General features: G+C 41.3%; 1 protein-coding gene across 3 annotated transcripts in view; it reads right to left on the minus strand.

Moving 5' to 3' along the window:
- The window catches only part of grb7 (growth factor receptor bound protein 7), a 38,032-nt gene extending 15,350 nt beyond the window's left edge, over window positions 1-22,682 (minus strand). For 2 of the 3 annotated variants that reach the window (XM_075457519.1, XM_075457518.1), the window contains exons 1-6: window positions 22,094-22,682; window positions 15,698-15,866; window positions 11,194-11,320; window positions 4,191-4,347; window positions 3,985-4,106; window positions 46-120 (exon numbers count right to left, since the gene is read on the minus strand). In XM_075457519.1, the coding sequence (XP_075313634.1) occupies window positions 46-120; window positions 3,985-4,106; window positions 4,191-4,347; window positions 11,194-11,320; window positions 15,698-15,866; window positions 22,094-22,133 (690 nt within the window). In that variant the 5' untranslated portion in view covers window positions 22,134-22,682. The remainder of the gene's footprint in view (window positions 1-45; window positions 121-3,984; window positions 4,107-4,190; window positions 4,348-11,193; window positions 11,321-15,697; window positions 15,867-22,093) is intronic. The other variant, XM_075457520.1, reaches the window with a different exon arrangement.
- Window positions 22,683-24,333: the final 1,651 nt, after the last annotated feature.

Raw genomic sequence — 24,333 nt, forward strand, 5'->3', positions numbered from 1 at the left:
AATACATTTTAAAGTTGATGCTCATCAATCAGCTGAAATAACCACCTGAACGAGCTCCGATGACGTCATCCCCTTGCTGACGTCGGCGCTGTCGGAGATCATGCTCTCTGGGAAAAAAAGCTGCGAGAGGAAAAAAAAAAACGGGACAATCACGAAACTAAAGAAGCTTATAAAAGGAAAGACTCACCAAACTCTGTTCAATACTTACAATAATTTAAACTGATGCATGTTTCCCCTTCTAATTTCAAACCGCTATGCTAATACAGTTAGCTATAGCCATTTTAGCTAGTTAGCTTTTTTTTTTTTTTTTTTTTTTTTTTTTTTTTTAAAGAAAACTAACGGTATTTCTTGATTTTATTCATTTTTAAACATGCCTAGGCAGTGTAAAATAAAGACAGGTGTGCCTGCTGTTTTAAAAAAGAAAAAAGCATCTGATGAGGTTTCAAAATCAGATCGGGGGCCAAGGAACAAGTTACGCTGAGCGAATACTGCAAATCCCTTCCAGGGAGCATAGTGTCTTTGAGTTTTTCAAGCATATTCTATGGTGTGGCCTCTGTCTTTGTTTTCATTTATCTAAGAAAAATGAAAAACAAACTAAGGAACACCATGTATTTGGCATTAAAACACAAGGTCTGTGATATTTGTGCATATTAGTAAAACAAAAGTGGATATTTTAGATAAAAGTTTGAGAATAATTGAGTTACAGGTGCTGAAGCAAAAAGTGTTACTTGATAAAAACAGCTTTTAGGAATCATTCGCCATTATTTAAGATGTAATGAAGGTAAAATGACTAAAATGTTCAAAGAGGCCCTGAGAGTCATGCAAAGTCACCCGCCAGGTGTCAGACTCGTTTTTGTTCCGTTTGTGCATAAATGCAGATTTTCTACATTCTTTTAAGACCAGAGAATCTAACCCAACATGTGTTTAATTGTTATCGCTTCCAAAGAGTAGCAGGAGGGTAGATAACCAGCAGAGACTAAAAGGAACTATAATAATCAACAGCAGCAACATTTTCTGGTCTCTATTGAGAATAATTTGGGACAAAACTCGTATCCTGCTGTAATAATCTGCTCATTTTCAACAGATTCCCGTTGAATCAGCTGGTTAGCAACGGTTAAGTTTAAAATGTTTCCTGTTATTAAAGCAGGAGGGAACAAACAGTCCACTATCCATCAGCTGACCGCTTCCACGTGTTAAAGTCTGAGGAAATGAACTCTGTAAGGAGGGTTTGTTGGTGTCGACAACCATAATAAACTCTGTCAGTTAAACTTGTTAACAGGTAACCTGCTAACCTGCCTCCAGGACAGAGCAGGTTGTAATGTGAGAGCTGCTGATATTTGATTGGCTGCATCTTGTTTGCATGTTGATGCTAATGTTTGCAAATGTGAACAAATTAAATGTGTAACCTAAACTTTAATTCTCCATCAAAACATTTAATCTGATAGATTCATGCTTTCAGTTCAATTCAGTTTATTACTGCACAGTGGGAAATTATATCGCTGCGGTATAAATTATCATTAAAGACGAATATTTATATAGATTAACACATTTATACATAGATTTGACCAATTTTTCAAGCAAATAAGCTGAACATTCATCAGTTTTAGCTGCAAACTGTAAATGTTTTACAGTTTGAGGGGAAAAACTGAACAATCACGAAACTAAAGTAGCTTACAAAAGGAAAGACTCTGTTTCTGCCGCCATGGCTCTGTAAAAACAGATTTTGATGTAAGAAAGCAACACCAAACTATGTTTAATACTTACAAAAACTTACAGTAATTTAAACTGATGCGCGTTTCCCCTGCTAATTTCAAACCGCTATGCTAATATAGTTAGCTATAGCTATTTTAGCTAAATTTTTTAACAGAAATCCCAACAGTATTTCTTGATTTTATTCAGTTTATTACTGCACAGTGGGAAATTATATTACTGCGGTATAAATCATTAAAGACTAATATTTATATAGATTTCAACACATTTATACACAGATTTGACTCATTTTTCAAGCAAATAAGCTGAACATTCATCAGTTTTAGATGCAAACTGTAAATGATTTAGTCCCAAACTTTAGTAAACGGGTGACGAGCAGACACGAGGAAAGTAAAAGCCGGTGGGAGACAGTAATTATGTCTTTTCTGTACTTTTTGTCACTTTCCTAAAGGCACCAAACTCACTGCTCTCACTGATGAAAACGGATGTAAAACAGTTTAAATCTGAGGGTTCAGATTGATGGAAGTGGGCTTATTTTAGAAATAAATGGATATATTACGGACATTTCAGCTTTAAAACTTCCCAACAAATCACTCCGACATCTCAGACAGCTGAAAGATAAAGAGTTGTCGCCTGTTTCCCGTTTATCTGATGAAAACGACACGCGCTGCTCACATTAAACGTGTTTTTACTCATCTGATCTGACTGATTTCTGGCCTTCTGGAGGCAGCGTGGGCGGTTCCTTCAGAAACCAGTTTACAGCATGAACCATCGCTTAAAGCGCAGCCGACATAATAAACGACCCGAGGCAGCGTGTCTGCAGCAGCACGCAACCTGCCAATCACTCCGTCACCACGGTGACGGCAGGCCTCGCCAACCGAACCAGCCCGTCGTAAAAACTGAAAATCCAAAAGATTATGTTTAATCTCAGGGAAAAAAAGAACTACTTTTTGATAAATGCTGGGAAAGCTTTGCGACCTTTTTGTAAAATAGCACTTCCATGATTAGACCGAGCCACTTAAAGGATTTCATTATGTACAGGCTACTGCATAACTTATCCTGCAAGTATATCTATGTTGTGTACCTTTTATTTTCCTTTCTAACCCTCATACCTGATTTAAAACTTAATTTCTGAAAAGGGACATTTTTGTCCCTTTTAAAACAACCTAATACATCATGTTAATATTTTATTCCACTTCATTTCTGATCATAACTACCAATTTTTCAATTTTAAAAAATTTAACCCTTTAAATACTGGTTTATATGATGTAAATGCAAATTTCTGTACAAAAAAAAAAACTGCTATATTTTCAATATATAGAATGCAAAGTGGAATTATTGAGTAGGGATAATTATGGTCTGGGATATCTCAATGATCAGCAACAACATTGATTTTTAGGCATTTTTATTTTTTGCTATGTCCGATTTAAAAAAATAAATAAATAAATAAAAAAACCTTAATTTCTGAAAAGGGACATTTTTATCCCCTTTTTAAAACGACCTAAAAACATCATATTAATATTTTGGATGTCTATGGGAGCCGTTTCTGTAATCTGCCATTGCAGAAAAACTAAAAAGCTGATAAAACTGATGTTGTAGCTCATCAATGACATATGCCAGACCTAATAATCCCCCATAGAATATTTCACTTTGCACTGCACACATTGAAAATACAGCAGTTTTTGGGTGTGTTTTAACAGAAATTGGTGTTTACCGCATATACACCAGTATTTAAAGGGTTAATGTTTTGAAAATAATTGAAAACTTGGTGGTTATCAGAACTGAAGTGGAATAAAAGATTTATGAAAAAAAGTGGAAAAAAATAATGTATGTTTTTAGGTCGTTTTAAAAAGGGGACAAAAATGTCCCTTTTCAGGAGTTGTGTTTTTTTTTGTTTTTGTTTTTTTTAACTACACTGCATTGTATATGATGTGTGTTTGAAATTTGAAGAAATAGTCAAAAAATGCACAACTGGACCAAATATGATGAGTATCACTATTTACAGTGTGAAATTAGAGGAGAAAGTACACCCCAAGTGGACAAAAATGTCCCCCATCGGGGATCAGGGTTAAACCTTAAATTTTATTCGTTTATCATTTAGCTTGTGTATTTTTCTTGTTGTGACTATTATGGATGTGAATGCTGTTATGTTGCCGTACTGTTTATACCGATTATTTTAATAAAAAACTGAAAATCCTCTGTGATCCTGCAGCTTGGAGTTCAAACGAGTGTTTTTTACGGACCGCGTTGCTCCAGGTGTGAGAGTCTGCGTACCACCGGCTTCCTGAAGAACTCGTACTTGGCGTAGTTTTTGCAGAAGACGAGTCTCGTGTCGCCCTTCAGGGACCAGGTGGCCTGGACGTCCAGCACGACCTCGTGGTCCTCCAGACATCTCTCTGAGGAGACAGGATAACGGCGTTAAAAACGGATTATTTTCACCTTCCTGTGCGATTCTGGTTCAGTCGGCTGCTCGGTTTTACCCAGGCCCAGCGAGGGGTGGTGCTCCAGAAGAGCCCAGTTCTCCTGGTCGCTGCAGTGAGCCGCCTGGACCAACATGTGGCAAACATCTCGGGCCGTCGCCCTGCGGGAAACCCACACCGACCTGCTGTGGCCGTCCTCCCCGTTCACCTTGATGAGCTGGGGAAACAGGCACATCCTTCACTTGGTGAAGAAATCCAGCTGTTAACCTTGACATGTCCGTGCAGTGTTTTTTTCCTTATGTGCTGGAGGGCATTTCATGTGTGAAAGGAGCTCAAACACACAGATTCAGGCAGCCACCGTTCCAAATATAACAAACCTAAGGAACAGAACGGAGCCAATCAACTGGCAGGGCTGGGCCGACTTGTTAAAACAGACTTAAAATAGCCCGTGAGAGGGCAGAAGTTGGTATTCCTGAGGAGGCAGAACATACTGTTAGCAAGTCTGCGCCTGTTCAACCTACAAGTTACTCCAAGGACAAAAATTCTCCAACAAATCCTGAGTTAATGATGCAGTTTCACACCTCAGACAGGCTGCTGAGCTCGAGCTGGGAGAGTAAACGGGAACTCAGACAGCTCATCCATCAGTTTTATCCCAAATATTTCACCCCACTCTGCAGCAGAAACCCATCGCCTGGGTTCCAACTCAAGTTTCATCACGTCTGTATTTGCCGTTTCTGTCGATCTTTCCCACAAACAAACAAAACAACAAGCGATGGAGGCATAAACCGAGCAAACAGCGCCTGAAACCCTGCATCATTTTATTGTTCCTGAGCAGGATCCAGGGTTTACCATCCAGCATCTGCTGCTCTTCCTTTCCTAAAACCCTGATGGGACAAACATCCGAACTCAAATCGCTGATGTTAGCCTACAGAGTGCTTAATGGAACGGCTCCCAGCTACTTTAATGCTCTCGCAGGCTTACGTCCCTCCGGTCACAGGATTGTCGTACACCACGCTGAAGACAATCCAGACTCTGTTCATGTGTGGTTCCACGAAGGTGGAATGACCTGCCGAGCGCTACCAGAACAGGAGCGTCCCTGAATATCTTCAAGAAAGTCTTTCAGACCCAGCTCTGCAGAGAGCATCTGCTCCCCTGTACTTCCCTCTATGCTGCTCTCCATCTCTGCTCTGTCACCTCTGACAGTCTGACTGGAGGTTTCCTAATGTGTGTTAGCTGCAATGTGTTAGCTGCAATGTTAGCTCCTCATTTGTATAAAAGCGTCTGCTAAATGCATGTGAAGTGTATGGACGCAGACAAAATGGAGGAGCAGGCCTTACTGAGTTCATTTGAGTACACAGCTACGTAAGTTCACCAAGTGCATAATTGTTGCGCGCGCCTCCGTGTAAGGCACGGACATAGACTGAGAAATAAACACTTAACTCTTTTGGTGCCAAAGACGTCTATAGACGTCAATTGCGTTTTTTTAACGGAGCGGGCTGGGGGACAATCTAGCGGAGTTTGTCACTAAATCTTAGGCTTGTAAACACTAAACGGAGAATATACTGGCAAAATTACCCGCAAGGTGGCAGCAGTGCACGAAAAAAAAAAAAGAGCTTGTTTTCTCCATTTTTTGGGTCAAACAGCTGTTTTTGGTGAAACCAACCTATGTTCTACTGTCTATTACTAAAAGACTGAAAATGGTAGAAACAAACTTTTTTTCCTGATGAAAGAAGAGAGTCTACTCTTTCTTTTGGTAATTTCGGTGTGTACATAGTCATAAGACACACTTTTCTGTGGGTCTTGGAAAATCAGTCAAAATACTGAAAAACACTTGGCAGTATGGGTGTCTCTGAACTGAAAATGGCTGGCAGCCAATGAGTTAAGAAAAACAAACATAACCCCAAATGGGCCCCTTGAGCAGTCCCTCTCTGTGTGTGTTTGTGTATGAGTGTTGGAAGTGTTTGTGGCAGATTTTGATGCTTGATGACTGATATTGGGGGCTCCCATTTAAAGCACTGTGGCTCAATGTCAGCCATTTTCACAGTCATGACGGATGACAGAGTTCCATTCAGAAACAACGTGTTCCTGGTCTTGGTTTTATTGAGCCCCACCATGGAAAAAACCCTCTCTGCATCAGCATTTCAGTGCGGCAGAACTAATACCAGTTTGGCAATTGTAGATAGCCTTATTGGGAACCTGCTCATACCAGTCAGTCAGCTTTGAAAAAAATTAACCACAGAAGCCTAATTACACTCCTACATATTTTTCATTTTTCATTAAGTTGCTCATGTCAAAGGGTGTGTGCTGAATATTTAGGCCTACTACTCCAACGAACACTTTAAATCGGCAGGTATTGGTCTTTTACAAAGAGTAGGAAAACTATAGTAACTAATAAAAGATTCAAATAAATGAAGATATGACCTGCTGATGATCCTGACGGTTCTCTTCCACCTCCAGCTCGTCTACAACTTCTGCACGCGCGCTTGCAGCTGAAAGCTATTTCAGACCTCACCCGGCAACAAGAAATTCTGTTTTCTGATTGGCTGAGAAATTCTATTTTGTGATTTGCTGATAGGTTACTAAATCAAGACAGCTGTACCAGAGCTATAGTTCTGAGCTGTACAGCGCACAGTAACCTGCCATTGACTCGTCTATAGTATAGGCCAGGGGTCTTCAATGTTTTTCAGGCCAGGGACCCCCAAACTGATGGAGAGTTGGAGCAGGGACCCCCCTACTGTTTATATGGCATACAATTGTGTTTTATATTTAACGGGGCCTAGTGCCGTGTATAAACATAGCTACTCTGTTATTGTACATTCAATACTAAGCTATTCAAATAATACACAGGTTAATATATTCATGTTTTTATTTTAAACATGTGCAAGGTACAGGGTGGCCGTGCCACTGCCATTTATAAACAAACATCTTGCATACAACACTGAGCTATTGAAATAATCCACAGATTTTAACTTTAAACATGCATGTAGATGGAACAATGAATCCTCAAACCATCTGTGGATGCCACACGTTTGCACACAATTTGTAAGAAAAAAAACTGTTTTTTCTTACAAATTATTTTTTTTTAAATGTTAAAAATCATCTAATCAACCAAATATTTCGCGACCCCCCCTGCAGTACCTCAGCAGGACCCCCTGGGGGTCGCGGACCCCCTGTTGAAGACCTCTGGTATAGGCCATTAGAATTTCTGTGCGACAAAGTTGATCATGTCTCAGTGTGAGAAATGGCATGTGTGGCGTGTGAACTTGTTGAAATGCGTGTGTCTCACACTCATTGCGTGAGACTTGAGAGCCCTATATTCTTGCGACCCGGGTTCGATTCCCGGGCGGCGCAGGTTGTTTCTGGGGGGTTACCGGAAGATTGGCGATTCGACTCCCACTCTTACCGCTCCAAAAAAATAAAAAATAAAAAAAAAGATTGATAATTAACAGCTGGAGGGTCACCTCTTAGCCAAGGCCAAGGTGCCCTTTAGCCAGGCACCGTACACCTGCCCCCCCTCTTGATCTAAATCTTACACCAACAAAAAAAAAAAAAAAAAAACTGATAAGATGAAAACCAGTCGTTTGATTTACTTTGACTCGTTTCATTGCAGATGGCGTGAACCCAAGATCATTTGGTGCAAAAGCAGAATCCACGAAAAGCTTTTAGGAGCAAAGATGGACAAAGAATCTCCGGTTTGACAACAAATGTGCGAAAAAAATCCCAAAACTGTTCAATAACGATGCTGCTCACAGAAAGATGGAAGAGCTTTTACATGTTTCTCTCTCTATAACAGAGCAGATCGTCGAGGAATCTGCCCGTTTGTGCACTAAAGGTGGACTCCAGTGGCTGATGTTTTAAGGTCAATCTGTAGAGGTTGACTGCATCCGCGGGAAGACGAGCAGAAGTCCAAGAAAATAAGTGGGGGCGAAAAATGAAGTGGCGTGAAATGAAAGTAAATTGAACGTTTCACTCCCACGGTACATTTAACAGATAGTTCATCTCTGTCAACGGACCATAAAAGCTGGACAAACTCTGCTAATTTCAGGTTATTCTGAATACTTCTCGTGCTGGAACCGTCTCTACCTGTTTGGGCGCGGAGTTAAGCAGCCATGCGTGTGCACGAGGGGGGAAGCGAGTGCAGGTTATCCAATGGTCAGGATGTTTGTCAGAGCATCTGACACCATGTCTGCACCCAGCGACACGTTTTCACAGCAAAAGACGACAAACCTGCCCGACCGGGAGCCTGCAGCCGTCTGTCTGAGTCCCGACTGGTCGGGCGAGTGTTGGCGTCACCCGGGAGAAACAAGCGCTACGTATCGACCGGAGAGGATTATGGGTGAGGAGCCACCTCACTTAGAGCTAATTCAGCCTCTGTGCTCAGGACAGAGGAAACTGAACTGGTTTCACCGCCAAACACAGACAGAAACGTCTCTGTTGTTTTTCCAAACTTTTATCAGCTTCTTTTCTTCCACCAGCAGCAGCAGCGAGGCCCGGCTCTGAGGGAACCTTTTTATTTAAGAAGGTACAAAAGCTGCAGCCATAAAGCTCTGCTGTGGCCTTAAAGGGATAGTTCGCCCCTTTTGACATGAAGCTGTATGACATCCCATATCAGCAACATGATATTTTCCTTTGATAAGTCTCATTAAAGAACTCTTTACGCTGCGACACACGGCTGCAGCTATTCACGGAAGCCCAATTAAATTAAAATATACCCTGAAAAAGAGGATATAAACTCAGTTAAATTCTCCTTTTTATGCTGAGTTATGTCGCTTCTTCTTTCCCGTTTCCAGGATACAAAACAAGTGTGCACATGGGCTGAAGAGCACGTGAGACGTGCACATTCCTCCAGTCTGTGTGGGAGAAAAGCTGCATCATGCATTCGTGCACCCGACCCCAGGTCGTCCTGCACGGCTGGAACTGAAGACGACTAAACATTTTTAGGTAGAAGACACAAAGAAAACTACGCTTCAACTTCAAAAAGAGGAAAAAAAACCTAAAGTTTTGGAAAACTGGGGAACTTTCCTCGTTATTTCCGATCAGAATTTCCTAACGAAAAGCTTTAAAATGTGCATAAAGACACCGATGGAAGTTTAACTTGCCAAAACTTAATAAGCTGTTCGAAACCGCATACTGATCGATCAGACTGTATGCAGAGCGTTTACCCACAATGCATTTCGCTCCTGCCCGAGCCGAAACCAGCCGGCCTGAAGCTGATTTCTCTTAAGCTCTAAACTCTGTAAACTTTAGCAACATTTGAAACATTTTCAGGCGAGAAAGTAGTCGTTTAGATCCCCAACGTGTTGAAAAGCTGACAAAATACCGGCTGTTTACAATTTTGTTCCCACGAATTCGGCGCTACTAAAGCTAGCCGCAGTGAGCAACGCACTTCCGGTTATTTTCAAAATAAAATACCCGTTGCCTTTTATCATAGGGAAAGCCATTACGATACAATTGGTGCTTTTGTTTTGAAAACAGGAAGTGAACCTACCCTCGTTGTAGCTAGCTTGAAACTGCCGTTTTGACAGGAAATGACGATCGGCGACGTCACGTTACGTTGCATCTTGGGTAGTTTGAGTATGAGTAGTAACCTCATGATGCATACCCAACATTTCAGAGAATCTAGTATGCATCTGGATACTTCTCGCTGACTCAAACTGGCTTACTAACTCAAAAAGTTAGTATGAGTAGTAGGAGAAGTATGCGCTTTGAACAGTCATAGTTTCAATGCTGCATATATAGTCATCTTTATTTTGCTTCGCCGCTTTCAGTGCTTTTCATGCCGATCTTCTCCCTTGGACTTGACATCTCTGCTAACAATCTCAAAAGAAATACCCCAAAAATAAGCAGAAATCAGACAGAAACGGTTACTAAGGGATCCGTGCGTCCCACGGCTCGGGGATGAGGAAAGGCGACGCTGACACTGCGATACAAATTGTGCCTTGGCCTGCTCACCTTTTCTCAGTTTTCACAACACACCCCGAGGGGAGAGTAGCAGGCTGACATGCAGATGTAATTACAGACATGTTGACTCTGGCAGCGTTTCAAAACGAGACATGACAACACAGCCCTGCTGTCAGTCACGGCTCCCAGCAGCCAAACCAGCCCCAACACGTCCAGGAGATCCACTTGCTGATGCCACCTGTCTGACCCTGCAGAGCCCAGCAGGTGGGGTGGTGTTGCTCACCTTTAGTCCAAACAAACACCTCTTTCCAGGATAAGCCCGCTGTTATCCGACATCTTTCTCATCGACACTAATCCCACAGAAAGACCAAAACTAACTCGTTCGTGGCACCCAGCCATTAAAAACAACGAAGCGTCCCTCAAACAGGGACAAAATGCATCTGCAGGCACGACTTCCAAAGCTGGATTCATGCAAATTTGGCTGCATTGTTGGTTTATGCCAGTGATACTCACTATTTTTTCCACAAGAGCCACATTGGCAGCAAAATCAAGGGAAGAGCCACTTTTACCACAACATACTAAAGTCCCCTTTTGCAAATATGCATTTCTACATATAAAACATCCCACAGAAAAAGAAACAACACAGCCAATACATTTTCAATTCAGACCACATTTACCTTAATACTGGGATGAGCAGAAGCTGGCGTGCATGTCCTCGACTTTCTTCATGTTGTATTTGTAGTTTGTTGTTGTAATCATAGTGAGACATTTAAGATGAGCATGTTTCTGTGCTGGTTTTTGCCTTTTTTTTAATTAAAAACCGATCCATTGTGCCTGCATCTCATGCTGGCTAAAGGAGCTAGCGTGACAGTGGTTTAAGCGGGCTGCGTTGCCAAGTTTAACAGAGCCCCCCTTTAGGAAACACCATTAAGCCTTAATTAATACTGTGCAGTATTCGCTGCATGTTATTTGAAAAAAATGTATTGTTACCATATTGTTAAAAGCTACTATGCCAGTGCGAGCCGCCAATTAAAGCTTGAGGAGCCGCTCAATGAGTATCTCTGGTTTATGGTGTTTTTAAAGGGATAGTTCGCCTCTTTTGACATGAAGCTGTATGACATCCCATATTAGCAACATCATGCTGCTCGCCACCAAGACTTACGTGTTTTTCACTCGACTGCGGTGGAAGGGAGTTCAGGAGCACGGGAGACTTGGCGGGGCTGGACAGCTCTGGGAAGGGGTTCGGTACGGCGGGAACGGAGGACGAGAACGACCAGCCGCCCTTCCTCCTGGAAAGAGTCAGAAACGAATGAGATACCTCAAGAAGTCGTGGAAAAACAGTCTGAGAGAGGCCTTAGAATTCTCTCTGTATTCGTCCAATAAGAAACTGTAATCTGTGTTTGTTTTTGACCATCCGGCCTTCTGAAATAAAGAAAAAAACCAGGAGAAACTCCTCCACGCATCCATCTCCAGTAGACTCCATCACTGTAACGCTGCTGCTGGAGTTTTAACCCGGACTAAGAGATCTGAACACATCACAGCAGCTTTAAAATCTTTACTCTGGCTTCCAGTCAGTCACAGAATAGATTTTAAAAGCCTGCTGATGGTTTACAATCTGTGATCTGTTCAGAGAATATAAAGCCAGCAGAGCTCTGAGATCCAAGGACTCAGGTCAGCTGGTCCAGTCCAGAGTCCAGACTAAACATGGAGAAGCAGCATTTAGCTGTTATGCTGCAAACAAGTGGAACAAACTGCCAGTGGAGATTAAACTTTCACCAAATGGAGACATTTTTAAATCCAGGTTAAAGACATTTCTGTTCTCATGTGTCTATGCATGAAATCTGCACGATATCTTTGAACTTATCTGGACTGTTGCTTGTTTTTAATCATTTTAATGATTTTATTTGTTTCTCTTTATATTCTTTTATGTATTTCTAATGCTTCTTCCACTCCCTGCTGCAATGCTTTTATTTTATGTAAAGCACTTTGAATTGTTTTGGACATGAAATGTGCTACAAATAAATTTGATTTGACAATCGAGGTGCAGGACCTCCGTAACTCAGACATGACGTCACCAGCGCGTCCCACGGCAGGACGGCGGCGCAGCTTCCAGAAGCTCTAAAGAGGGTTCAGTACTCTGAACTGTCGTTCGCTGCATAACAACATCAGTCGGAGCGGTTTTCCCGACCCTAAAGGTTCAGGGAAGACGGGATAAACTCCAACCTCTGAACCAGGGAAACTGCAGGGTGGAATAAAAGTCCAGCCCCTCTGGAGGAGATCGGCTGCAGAACTTCTGCTGTGCGTCAAAGCGAGCCCGACTGAGTCTAACCGGTAACTCTTAACCTGCAGCCGGAGATCGGACCGCCGACCCACCTCGCTCTGGGCTCCTCAGCACCTCCTACAGGTGTTTGTTGGGTCCACAGCAGGGTGGTCCCGTGCAGCTGGTATGGATCCAACCACCAAGCCTCTCCCCTGGGCCTCAACCTCAGTGTCAACCAGAGATGGGGACTCAAGTCGATTCGCTGTTTTGTGATTGTGACTTGACAAAAAATAAGACTTGAGACTCGACTCGGACTTGGAAGTTAAAGACTCGGCACTTGACTTGAGACACGATGACTTGAATGTTAAGCATCTAGCATAACTTTGAACTTTGTTCGTCATCTGAAGATCCATTCTGACCAGTAAGTGCTTGTCAAATTAACTAATATTATCCTGTTAGCCTAGCCGGTAGTTAGCTAACGTTAGCTTGATATGATACGGGGTGGACAGGTTGGACACATTGGCCAATGATGTTTACTGACAGTTACTTATGTCTTTGTGTTTTCACTTTATTAAGATCAGATTCTGCAGGTAAAACTGCAATAATAAGGTGACTTGCCCAAGAAAAAAAATTACTTGAGACTTGCACATGTGTGGCTTGGTCCCATCTCTGGTCTCAACCCACCCTCCACCCCCAAGGACTCTAAAGTTGATCCATAACAAATATGAGCATGTTGTTAAACAGGATGTCATGACAAATCTGTACTTAACCAAGACCGGCAAAAACAGAAAAACCTGGCTCAACGCTCTTTCGGTGGAAGCTATAGCATCAGTTTGAAGTAGAAAGTAATGGGTGTGAGGCCCTGGTCTCCCTAATCCAAGCTTCTTATGGCTCACCCCGGACCAATTTGCCTTGTGAGACAGTTCCAGGGGCAAAATGCCCCAAACAAAACAGCTCTTGTGATCCCCTTCCATCATGACAACATGTCAAATTAGCATAAAGATTCATATTAGCCTGCCAACCCTTTAATGCTGGAGGGAAAATGTGACCCATCATGGATGGAAGCAGCAGAAAATCTGCTTATTTAACTGTCAGCGTTAGAACTACGAGGGTTTAATTGCACAACAACAACAGAGTAACCGTCATCACCTCAAGGAAAACATAATTTTCCCGTCTCAAACGTCGCCGCCATCTGCCAGAAGAGAAACAGGATTCAACGTATAATTGGCTGCAGTTTCTCACGATGTGTCGTTTTGCCATAAAACATTTTATATAAAGCAGACAAACGAGCAGTTAAAAGCTCGGTCATAAGTTATCAGACAGCAGAATAACGTATGAGCACCAGTTAACCAGTGTGTGTATCATCGTCTGTGGCCCACAGAAACAAAGAGAAAGTGTCATCAGTCTCTCTAAATCCTAACAATCAGGTCAGGGTTAGGTTTTTAAGCTAATTTCAAGATCACTTTTATCTCGAAAGTCCTAAATATCACATCTTATTTCAAGAAATCTTGACCAGCCGATTTTCACTAGTTCCATTGGCAGATTTTTTTGCTTATTTCAAGCAAAAACGTCTTTTATTTGCTGTTTTTTTTTTTTTTTTTAACTTATTTTTGGAGGGGCATTTTTTCCAGTGTAGCACCAAAGTACATCTCTGACATGTTAGAGCCATATGAACCAACTCGGGCTCTGAGAACCTCAGGGAGGGGTCTCCTGCTGGGGCCCAGAGTCAGGACTAAACAAGGTGAGGCTGCGTTTCAGTTTTATGCTCCAAACATCTGGAACAGTCTTCCAGAAGATGTGAAACAGGCCTCAACTCTGACAATGTTTAAATCCAGGCTGAACACAGTTCTATTTAGCTGTGCATATGACACCTGAAAGCGTTTTATCTGCACTCTTCACTTCTAATTTAATTAATTAATGATTATTTTTGATGTTTTAATGATTTTATTTAGCTGTAAAGCACTTTGCATTGTGCTCTACAAATAAACTTGCCTTAACCGAACTTTTGGTTTTGTCCCAGGCTCGCCACATTTTGCTCTGAAATCTTTAAAACTCTCAGCACAGCTTACAACACCGTTTCTCCGGTTCCCCTCTTGGGCCCATTTGGTTCCTCCCTGCAGCCTCTCGCATCTAAAGTTATGCAAATTGTTTTTGCATTCGCCACTTTGCTGGCCAGGCGACTCATACTTTTCAATTAGAAACACCCTCAGCCTCCGTCTCACAGCAGGTGGGTGAAAGGTGCTACTGTCCATAAAGCTCAGACGGTCCCTCAGGTCCTTTTGAAAAGACTTGGAGACCTCTCTTAAACTATACTGAATCTTTGACATCTGCGACGACTGAGCCCCCCCATATATTTATTTAGTTTCTTTTTTCATTGTTTTTTTTAACATTTTTATTTAAATTTACTAGTTTACTTTGTCATTTTCCGTATTCATGTGTTTGTTGTATACGTCTTGTACTGTTTATATGTTGATATTGAATTCTTAGAACTGTTCTCCGTTGCGTGGGATTGTGGGAGGGATTAAAAAAAAAAAAAAAAAAAAAAAAAAAAAAAAAACTTGGGAAAAATTATAGAAAGGAAGGCTTCTGTTACGTTGCTACCTGTGAAATAGCTTCCAATAAAGAAAGTCTAAAAAAAAAAAAAATAAATAAATAAACTTCCCTTAAACTCCGACTGAGTCCGTCGACTGACATATTTTAGGTTCCTCCGAGGAGTTTACTGACCAACAGAAGCCCTGAAAACTCGCTTTTACAGCTAAAAAATGATCCGTGGACTCATCCTGAGTGAAGCTTTTGTTATTTAGGAGGAACCAGCAGGCTCAGAGTTATCAGTTTTATTCTTTTTAAAGACATAAAAACACATTAAATTCAACTTGAACAAGTTTCACAACACTTAAAAACTCCCTGGAGTTGCTCTCAGGGAGAAAGTCACAATTGCAGTTTGTTAGGTAATGTGTAATTATAGCCTCTACACCGAAGTAATGACAAGAAAACAAAGCTTTGCCTGAATGCATCTGTCAATTACAAGGCTCAGACCGAGCAGATCTGTTCTCTGACGGCTCCCAGAGTCTTTAAGGCCCCTTTATTCAGGTATTTTGCATCATTTTTGTTATATATTTAGCTGTTTTTTTGCATAACTGTCATTTTCCATTCATTTGTGGTGGTTATGCATCACTTCTAAGCATGCCATGTCTTTTTAAGCTCTTTTTTATGCATTTTGCATCATTTTTGTTATATATTTAGCCGCGAGTATCAGCGTCTAAACAATCAGGTTTAAACTGTTTAACCAGCGACTCGAGTCACCATCCTGCACCTCCTCCAGGCTCCTGACTCACGTGCACTCTGTGCATGAATGAATCAGCCCCGGTGAGTAACCCGTCTGAGTGTTTGCACCTGCTGGTCGTACCTGTTTGAGGCGATGCGGATGGGCTGGGAGCGGCGGACGGACGGCGCGTCAGCCCCCAGAGGAGCCAGGGGCAGAGCCTCGGCTCCCGAGGGCGCCGCCTCCCTCTCAGAGCCGCCGAACGCTTCTGTCTGGAAGGCCCCTGCTCCTGCTTCCACCTCCATCGTGTCACCTGAGGAGACGGAGGGCTTTTAAGTGGTTACAACTCTAACCAAAGACTCAAAGCTCCTGACGGCTGGAGCTGAGGAGCGCCGCTGTTCTGAGCTCCACGTGAACACCACCACTGACTTTTATCTGTAAGGAAAAGAGCCGAGGGCTCCTCTGGAGGGAGTGTCCCCGTCTAAATATAAGACAGAAACATGTATGGCTCCGGAGGATTAAAACAGAGGCATTGTTTTCTGCTCTTCAACATGTCGTCCTTTAAAATGCTTGAGGTTTAAACATTTCCTTAAAGGGATAGTTCGCCTCTTTTGACATGAATCTGTATGACATCCCATATCAGCAACATCATTTCTGAACATCTTCTTACCCCCTGCTGCGTCCTGTGAGCAGAGTTCCAGCCTCGTTTTGGTGTTGATGAAGGTAGTCCGGCTAGTTGGCTGGGGTTTAAAAAATAAAGCGTTTTGCTTCTCAAAACAATATGCGTTCAACAGAGTAATACATTTGCATCACAAAATCGTTCATCCAGGAAAAAGTCAGACCTCACAATCGCTTGGCGCTATTTTCTCTCCCTTCATATCACTGCGTTCAGCCACCTAGCGATAGCCGCGCCTGTTACGGTGTTTGCTGCTCGGTCTGCACAGCAGGCAGTGATACGAAGGGAGAGAAAATAGGGCCAAGAGATTGTGAGGTCTGACTTTTTCCTGGATGAACGATTTTGTGATGCAAATGTATTACTCTGTTGAACGCATATTGTTTTGAGAAGCAAAACGCTTTATTTTTTAAACCGCAGCCAACTAGCCGGACTACCTTCATCAACACCAAAACGAGGCTGGAACTCTGCTCACAGGACGCAGCAGGGGGTAAGAAGATGTTCATAAGTGATGTTGCTGATATGGGATGTCATACAGCTTCATGTCAAAAGAGGCGAACTATCCCTTTAAATAACTACAGGTTTCACCGTCCTCTGACATCTCGTTCTTCAGAAGAAAAAAAAACAAACAAACTTTGACACATGAGACGCTGTTTGGAAAGCGGCCTTCGCCAAAGCTCCCAGTAAATCCATTAATACACATCCCAGATGAACCCGGGACAAAAGGCTAATTCAGGTATACATGACGCCAGCGAACCGTAGATATTTGTACAAAATGTACAGAAGCTGAGGGAACACGGATTCACTGTGTGGCAGCGAAGAGAAACTCAAAGGTTCTGGGAAGAGGTGAGGCTGCTCAACAAAAGCTGTCGACTTCACTATTTAAATAGTTATCAGCTAAATATTATCAAGGAGATTAAATGATGGATTAATCCTGGTTTTTGTGATTTATGTTGAAGTTTTACAGCATAAAAAAGTCGTAATGATTTCATGTTTGTAAGTACAAACTGAACAAGATAAAAGCAGTTTTCACTTATTCTTTATTCCTGTTTTATGAATGGGGAAAAAAGGCTTTTAAAGAGGAGAAAAAAAACACCTACAACCCAATAAAGGCCCAGCTCTGTAGTATATAAATATAAATTCAAATTTAAAAAAAAAAAAAAAAATCATATCTTACAATTTGGTACTTTTTTTTTTTTACATGTTCTATTCGAGTTTCTAACCTCTTTCCATTAAATTGTCTCATAACTCTAAACCTTTTCCCCAAACAGGTCATAAAAAGGTAAAAAAGAAAGGTCATAAAGGACTAAAATTTGGAGCTTTTAGCTGGAAAACGACCTGATGCCTCAACTCCACATTTGATTTTAAAAATTGTGCATCAATATGGGGGTTGAACATACCTTTTAATATATATATAAATAAAAAATATAAAAGTATGGCATGAAACTCTAAAACATAAGTTAACGCTCTTTGTCTTTGACATTTCTTGCTTAGACTCGTCACCATAGAGATGGGTGCGTGTCACCACTACGTCTTGAAGGATAAACGGATATTTTAACCTAAAACTCTAAAATGATCTGTTGAACGCACACAGAGGACTCACAGCAGCCATTTTGCTTCACTAAGAGCTTTCCAAATTGGATTTTTAAAGCAATACAGTCAAATTCCATACCTCCATGTCAGGAACTTCACTGGAAGTTTAATGTGTCGGTCCTCAAAAAGCTCATTTACGGACACGGAAGCTCCAAGGGAGTCACATCTAAGGCTTTAGATCCGACTCATTTTAAGGAGACATTTCAAACTCACAGTATCAAGAATGTTCACATGCAAACCCAGCTTATAAAGGGGGAATACACAAAATATCAGAGAGCAGAAATGTGCTAGTTTCCAACTAGCTGTGCAGATTCTGCACTCGGGCTGGGCGATATGTGAAAGTCATATCACGATATTTTTCTTTATATCATGATAGCGAATCGATATATATCGGGTCCGTAACTTTTAGCATCCACTTGAACCCCTTATTTTCCTCTGTGCTTATTGCCAGCATGTCTTTAGCAACACAATAAGCTGCATTTGTAGTTATACTTTGTGTCACACGGTGCTGGATAAAGCAGACTGTGCTCTGCTGCACAGGCGCTGTTATCGGGAAGATTAGCACCTGTTCCGGTTTGGTGTCGGACTTCAAAAAACCCAAATACCTCCACACCACCCAACTTTTTTCGGGCCCTTTTTAATCAACAATATCATGAACAATGTCATCCCTTACGCCTTGGGCTGTGTCCTCCGTCGTTTCTTCAGAGGGAGCGCTCATTTTCTGTCTTTATGCGGCTGCAGCAGCACAAACAAACGAGCTATGGCTAGCTGCTAGCATGGCTCCATTCCAGCCACGTGATTGGTTCACCGCGGCGCAACTCTCGCTCTCATTGGCTGTTCGTGTTGTCTGTCAAAAGATGGACGAATGGAATCTATGGGAAAGTATATCGATCACGTTTCATATCTATATCGAGGAAAAGTTATACATCGATAGCTATCGTGATATATACACAGGTATATTTTCTGGAAAACTAGCTTCTACTTAAAAACCTGGACATAAAAAAAAAGCTATTTCCATTCCTCATGAGTCGTCCAAAAAACATTGAAAACATCAAATTAAAAATATCGTTTCAATCTGCAGCAAAACACGACTTAATTCAGTGGAAATTGTTTTCAGGAAGGTTTCCAGAACACAAGAAAGAAGATACAGAATGTGCAAATGAGATGATTTACAACTCAAATATCCTTTTCATCCATCAGTTAAAAGATGAGATTAATTTAGATTATAACCAATAATAAAACAACACAGCGAGCAATCACCCATTTGAATAGTTCTAATAAATATTCAATGATTAATGCAGCAAATCCCTAGCCTGGCTGACGCGTCCACATCTCGATGAGATGGTGGTCTGGGAACTAGGTGTGCATTTTCTCGTATTTGAGGCGTGGTTTACGAATGCCCAGAGCCGTTTATTGGGCGCTACGAATGTCTATCAAATGATGTCAGGTTCTTCCCATGCTGCTTTGCGCGCGATTAATAGCCAATTGTATCACTTATACCAGATGACGTTTGTAGAGCGACAGAAATTCGACGAGGAAGAAGAAAAAACAGTCAAATAAAAGTAAACTTGCGCTCTAAGCTACTTAAATTGACAACAAAGTAGGCCTATATGCTATATTCTACATGATTTTTTATGTTGTAGAGTTGTGAATTTATTTTAATAATGGAGAAATTGAGCAGCCTTGCTTTGTTGTCTACAGTAGTAGATCAACCCTCATCTTACTTTGAAGCTCCCAGATCAAGGAAGTGACGTCAACGCAGCTTTAGCAGCAGAGAAGCTATCAGGCTTGTGTTGATAATAATAAACTCCTGGACTATGTACAAACTTCCAAATGCATCGTTTTGTGAGTACAGACCATATTTGTACTACTGTAGAAGTTTGGTGTCATGGCATGTGATTTTAGTGTGGTAATTTTGGAGATACTGCCAGGGTCCGTTAGCGCTTGTACTAAGCTATTCGGGATAACTCAGTAACTCAGCTGATGTTCAGCCAATATCGGAAAAACTTCGGGTGGGCTACTTGGCTGGATGTCACGGTTCAAATGACCCCAGGGTGAATCTACTCTGAAACACTTTCTAAGGCTGCATTGAACGGTAACGTTGTGTCCGCTGTCATGTTGGATTAACACTCTACAAGCTTCGGTGTAGCGCATAGACGTCGTCATCGTCTTGCTGCCCCCCCCCCCCCCGTTCTGTGATTGGTTCCCAAACTCTGGCAAAAATAAGGGCGGTGGTTTCCAGGCTGACTTTGCAGTGAGAATGAAATCGAGCGCAAAGCAGCATGGGAATTCCCAGGCTAGCAAATCCCCACAAACGCAAAGCCTGTTTTTTTTTCCTTCCAACTTTAACAGCAATTAAAATAGTTTTAGAATAATATCTGTTTGCAGGTTAAACTGCGATAACTAAATAACTTTTAATCACAGTGCTGATAAATCTGTCATGTTTTTCAGAAAACTACCCACAGCTTGGTGTTAAAATGGGGATTTTCAGGAGCTTCAATGAAGATATTCATGGAGTTAAACGTCTACTTCAGAATTCAGACCATTCACAAAGCTGTCAGTCAGTCAAAAAAAAAAAAAAAAAAAAAAAAAAAAGAAGAAGCACGTCTGTAATAAACAAAACAGCAGAAGGTCACACGCAACAACAACACGCCACGAGAACAATGCCAAGTTGCATTTTCGATGCTCAAAATAGATTCATGTGGCAGCGAACCAACAAACTGAACCTGAATTTCCACAAACAAGCTGCAAGGCGGCTGCAGCACGAACTGAGACCTGGTGAAAGTTTTCTGTCTTATTGCAGCTCCTGCAGAGCTTTGATCCGTCCATGGGTCTGTCTGTCTGTCCCATCAACAGCAGGCCTGTTCAAACAGCCAGCGGTCTGAAAGCGGTCTGAGAGGCCCGTGTGTGAACAGGTGTTTGGGAAGAAGAGAAGGAAACACCAGCCGATACAAAGCATCCGTCTATTATGTGTGGATGAGTCGGGAAGAAAAGCAAAACAAAGGGAGACATCTTCACCTTTTATAGAGGAAAAAATATGAGATAAAGAAGTGACTCTTCACACTTAATCAGCTAAATGCTGTAGCTGTTGGTTTCCATCCATCATTATCAGAGGCAACAGGTCCAGGAGGGAAACCCGGACATCCCTCTCCCCCCCCCCCCCCCCCCCGCCCCCCCCGGGGGATCCTGAGACCAGGCCAGGCCAGAGGGGACAGTCGTATGGAAGTTTCTGTGCCATCAGAGTTTGAATACGAATTCCTAATATTTAATTTTTACAGCGTCAAAATCAGACTTTGAATTTAAAAAACAATGTAAAATATATATATATATATATATATATATATATATATATATATATATATATATATATATATATCCTAAAAACAAAACCAGTGTTAAATAAAAAAAAAAAAACTTTAAATGTTGAATTTTTTTTTTCCACAGAAATTTTTTTTTAGATTTTTTTTTAATTAAATAACAATTCACTGAATTTTTTTGAAGTTGGATTTTTTTTTTTTTTTTTTCACCGATTTGTTTTTTTTCAAATTCAAAATTCAAAGTCTGATTTTGATTCTGTAAAAATTCAACATTAGAAATTCGTATTCAAACTCTGGCACAGAAAAACTTCCATACAGTCACTTAAAGCATTTCCGTCACTCTGCTCTAATAAAATCCTGATTTTATAACCGCGGCCGCTCTTAAAGAACACATCTGTGCAGTGAATTCAGCTGCTTAATACGGACCCTGAAAGCTGGAAGCGGCATTGAACGTTTTCTGACGCACTTCGTAGTTAATGACTCGATTCCGCTCCCGTGCACGCGCATCGTGACCAGGACGGCGGTCCAAAAAAAAAAAAAAAAAAAAAAAAAAAAAAAAAAATCCCCAAACTGAGCTCAACTCGTGCTTTAAACAAGAAAACAGCCCATTTAAACTGGCTTCGGTTCGACTTTATTCCCTTTTCTTCAATCACTGAAAGGGCAAATAACACGTGATAACATATCAGGATGGTAATGCATTCATATTCACACCCTGCTGCTTTCTAAATAATAAAATACACTAATTAAATACACTTAGTGGCGCTAAACTGGGACAACCCAACTGTTTGTGGGTCCGATTTAAGAAACACCCGCCAGGAGAGTGAAGGTTAGACCGAGGGCTTATTATCAGATTTAATGATATAAACTATCCACAAAAATCACATCTTTGTTTCCTGTAACAAATATGAAAAAACATCTCATTTATAATGATACAAAGAAGGGAAAAAAGCTACAAACCTTCATGGCTGGGAGGCAGAAATGGTTCTAAAGTCTCCATGTGTCAGGGCGCAATGAGGCTTCACCAAGCGGCCTTTTTCACTTAAAACACATCCAAATCCAACGTGGAACAGGTGAGTAAAAAGGTTCCGCGTGCACATGGGCCACCTGGAACACGAGAGAGGGAGTCCTGCTGGGAGGAAACTCTTCTTATCTTGAGGTTAACAGACCCCGCGTGCCGCTTTGACCTCTGAAATAACGCAGCCGCCGTGAAGGAGCGCAATCAGCCGGCTTCAGTATGGAGGTTTGAGCCAATAAATGCTCGATTAATGAGTCAAAAAAGGCCAATCCAGCAAATACAGGTGAGGAGCAGACACCTGAGACACCTGGGACACCTGAGACAGCCTCAGTGCAGCTCAACACGCTCTCAAACAGCTGAAGAAGTTGGGGCGGCTTCCTTAAATCACGCACGCCGGCCCGCACCTGTCGGCGCGTCACGCGACTCACCTGTAACTCAACGTGTCGTCACTCGGAGGGTCTCAGCTGTCAGCCATCGCGCGCGTTTCCGACTTCATTGCAGAGTTGTTGTTTCTCCTGTGACGCGCAGTGACACCAGAGAAACCAACAACTGTCCGCGCGCAGGCGGGAGGGAGGGGGGGGAGTCTGCCCGTCAGGTGTGCGCGGTAAGCCCCGCCCCCTTTCCCAGGTGCAGACATTCCTAATGCGTGTCTTCTGCTCGGTTCTTGTTGCTTATTTTCTTTTATTCAGCCGCTCATCTCTCACTTTGTAGCCATTTTGTTTCAGCTCAGTTTTACTTTAATTTATTGTATTTCTTTACTTTTGTGAGCTTGAGCTCATTTCTCTTATTATTTTTGTCTCTTTTTCAACCTACAGCTATACATCACTACAGTCCCGTGGTGCTTTTTACCCCCCATTTATTTAGGTATTTTGCATCATTTTTGTAATGCAAAAAACAGCTAACTGTCATTTTCCATTCCTTTGTGGTGGTTATGCATCCTTCTTGTCTCATTTTTGCATCACTTCTAAGTATGATGTGTCTTTTTGAACTCTTTTTTTAAATGTATTTTGTACCATTTTTGTTATATATTTAGCTGTTTTTTGCGTAAATGTCATTTTCCATTAATTTGTGGTGGTTATGCATCACTTCTAAGCATGATATGTCTTTTTAAGCTCTTTTAATGTATTTTGTATAATTTTTGTTATATATTTAGCTGTTTTTTTGCACAACTGTCATTTTCCATTCATTTGTTGCATGCATCCTTCTTGTATAATTTTTGCATCACTTCTAAGCATGCCATGTCTTTTTAAGCTCTTTTTAATGTTTATTTTTATAATTTTTGTTAAATATTTAGCTGTTTTTTGCACAACTGTCATTTTCCATTCATTTGTGGTGGTTATGCATCCTTGTATCATTTTTGCATCACTTCTAAGCATGCCATGTCTTTTTTAGCTCCTTTTTTAGTTGTTTTGTGTCTCTTTGTGGTTGTCATACATCTCTTTGTAGTGCTGGCATGTACTTTTAATCATTTTGTGTCACTTAGTGTTCATATTTAATGCATTTCTTTCTGACTGTTGATGTTTTGAACAGGTCTGTGTGATCGAAAAGGTAAAAATTATTTGCTTATTTTCCTCCAAACTGGGCATTTTTTCTGTGCATCCTATTAAAATGATTAACACACAATATAATGGAGAGACTTGGTCTGACTCACCATTAATATTTGATATTGATCTTTACCTGATCACAGTCCCACGTACTGTTCAACACAGAATAAAGAGGACTCTTCCGTCTCCATGTTTTTCATCTTCCTGTGTTCTTGTCGTCTCTCGGTGATCATATTAAATCTCCATGTTGTCATTTTCCACCTGTTTTCTTCCTGCAAAGACATTAATTCATCTCTCTCTACAGTCATTTAATTACCTTTCAAACATAAACAGACGCTTCAAATTTACCAGAGTGCCATTTTTCATTCAAACACAAGTGCAAGAAGAACATATTTCTAAGGGCGCGGTGCTCCCTTATCACCTTTAGGTTGTATTTCTGTGACATTTTTGATAAATATGAAAATAAAGATATTGTTCTACACTTTGTTGTTATAAGAGAGGCAACAAAAATCACAAAATAAACCTTAGTTTGACTTCATGGTGTGTTTAAGAAGTGAGCCGGTTTCTTTAAAAGTGGCAATTTGTCTCCACCTGGAGGTTGAACGTGGACATAAACCGGTGAGCGGCTCGTTTTTCTG

This window comes from Odontesthes bonariensis, chromosome 23 (assembly GCF_027942865.1).
Source record: "Odontesthes bonariensis isolate fOdoBon6 chromosome 23, fOdoBon6.hap1, whole genome shotgun sequence".
Taxonomy (NCBI): Eukaryota; Metazoa; Chordata; class Actinopteri; order Atheriniformes; family Atherinopsidae; genus Odontesthes; species Odontesthes bonariensis.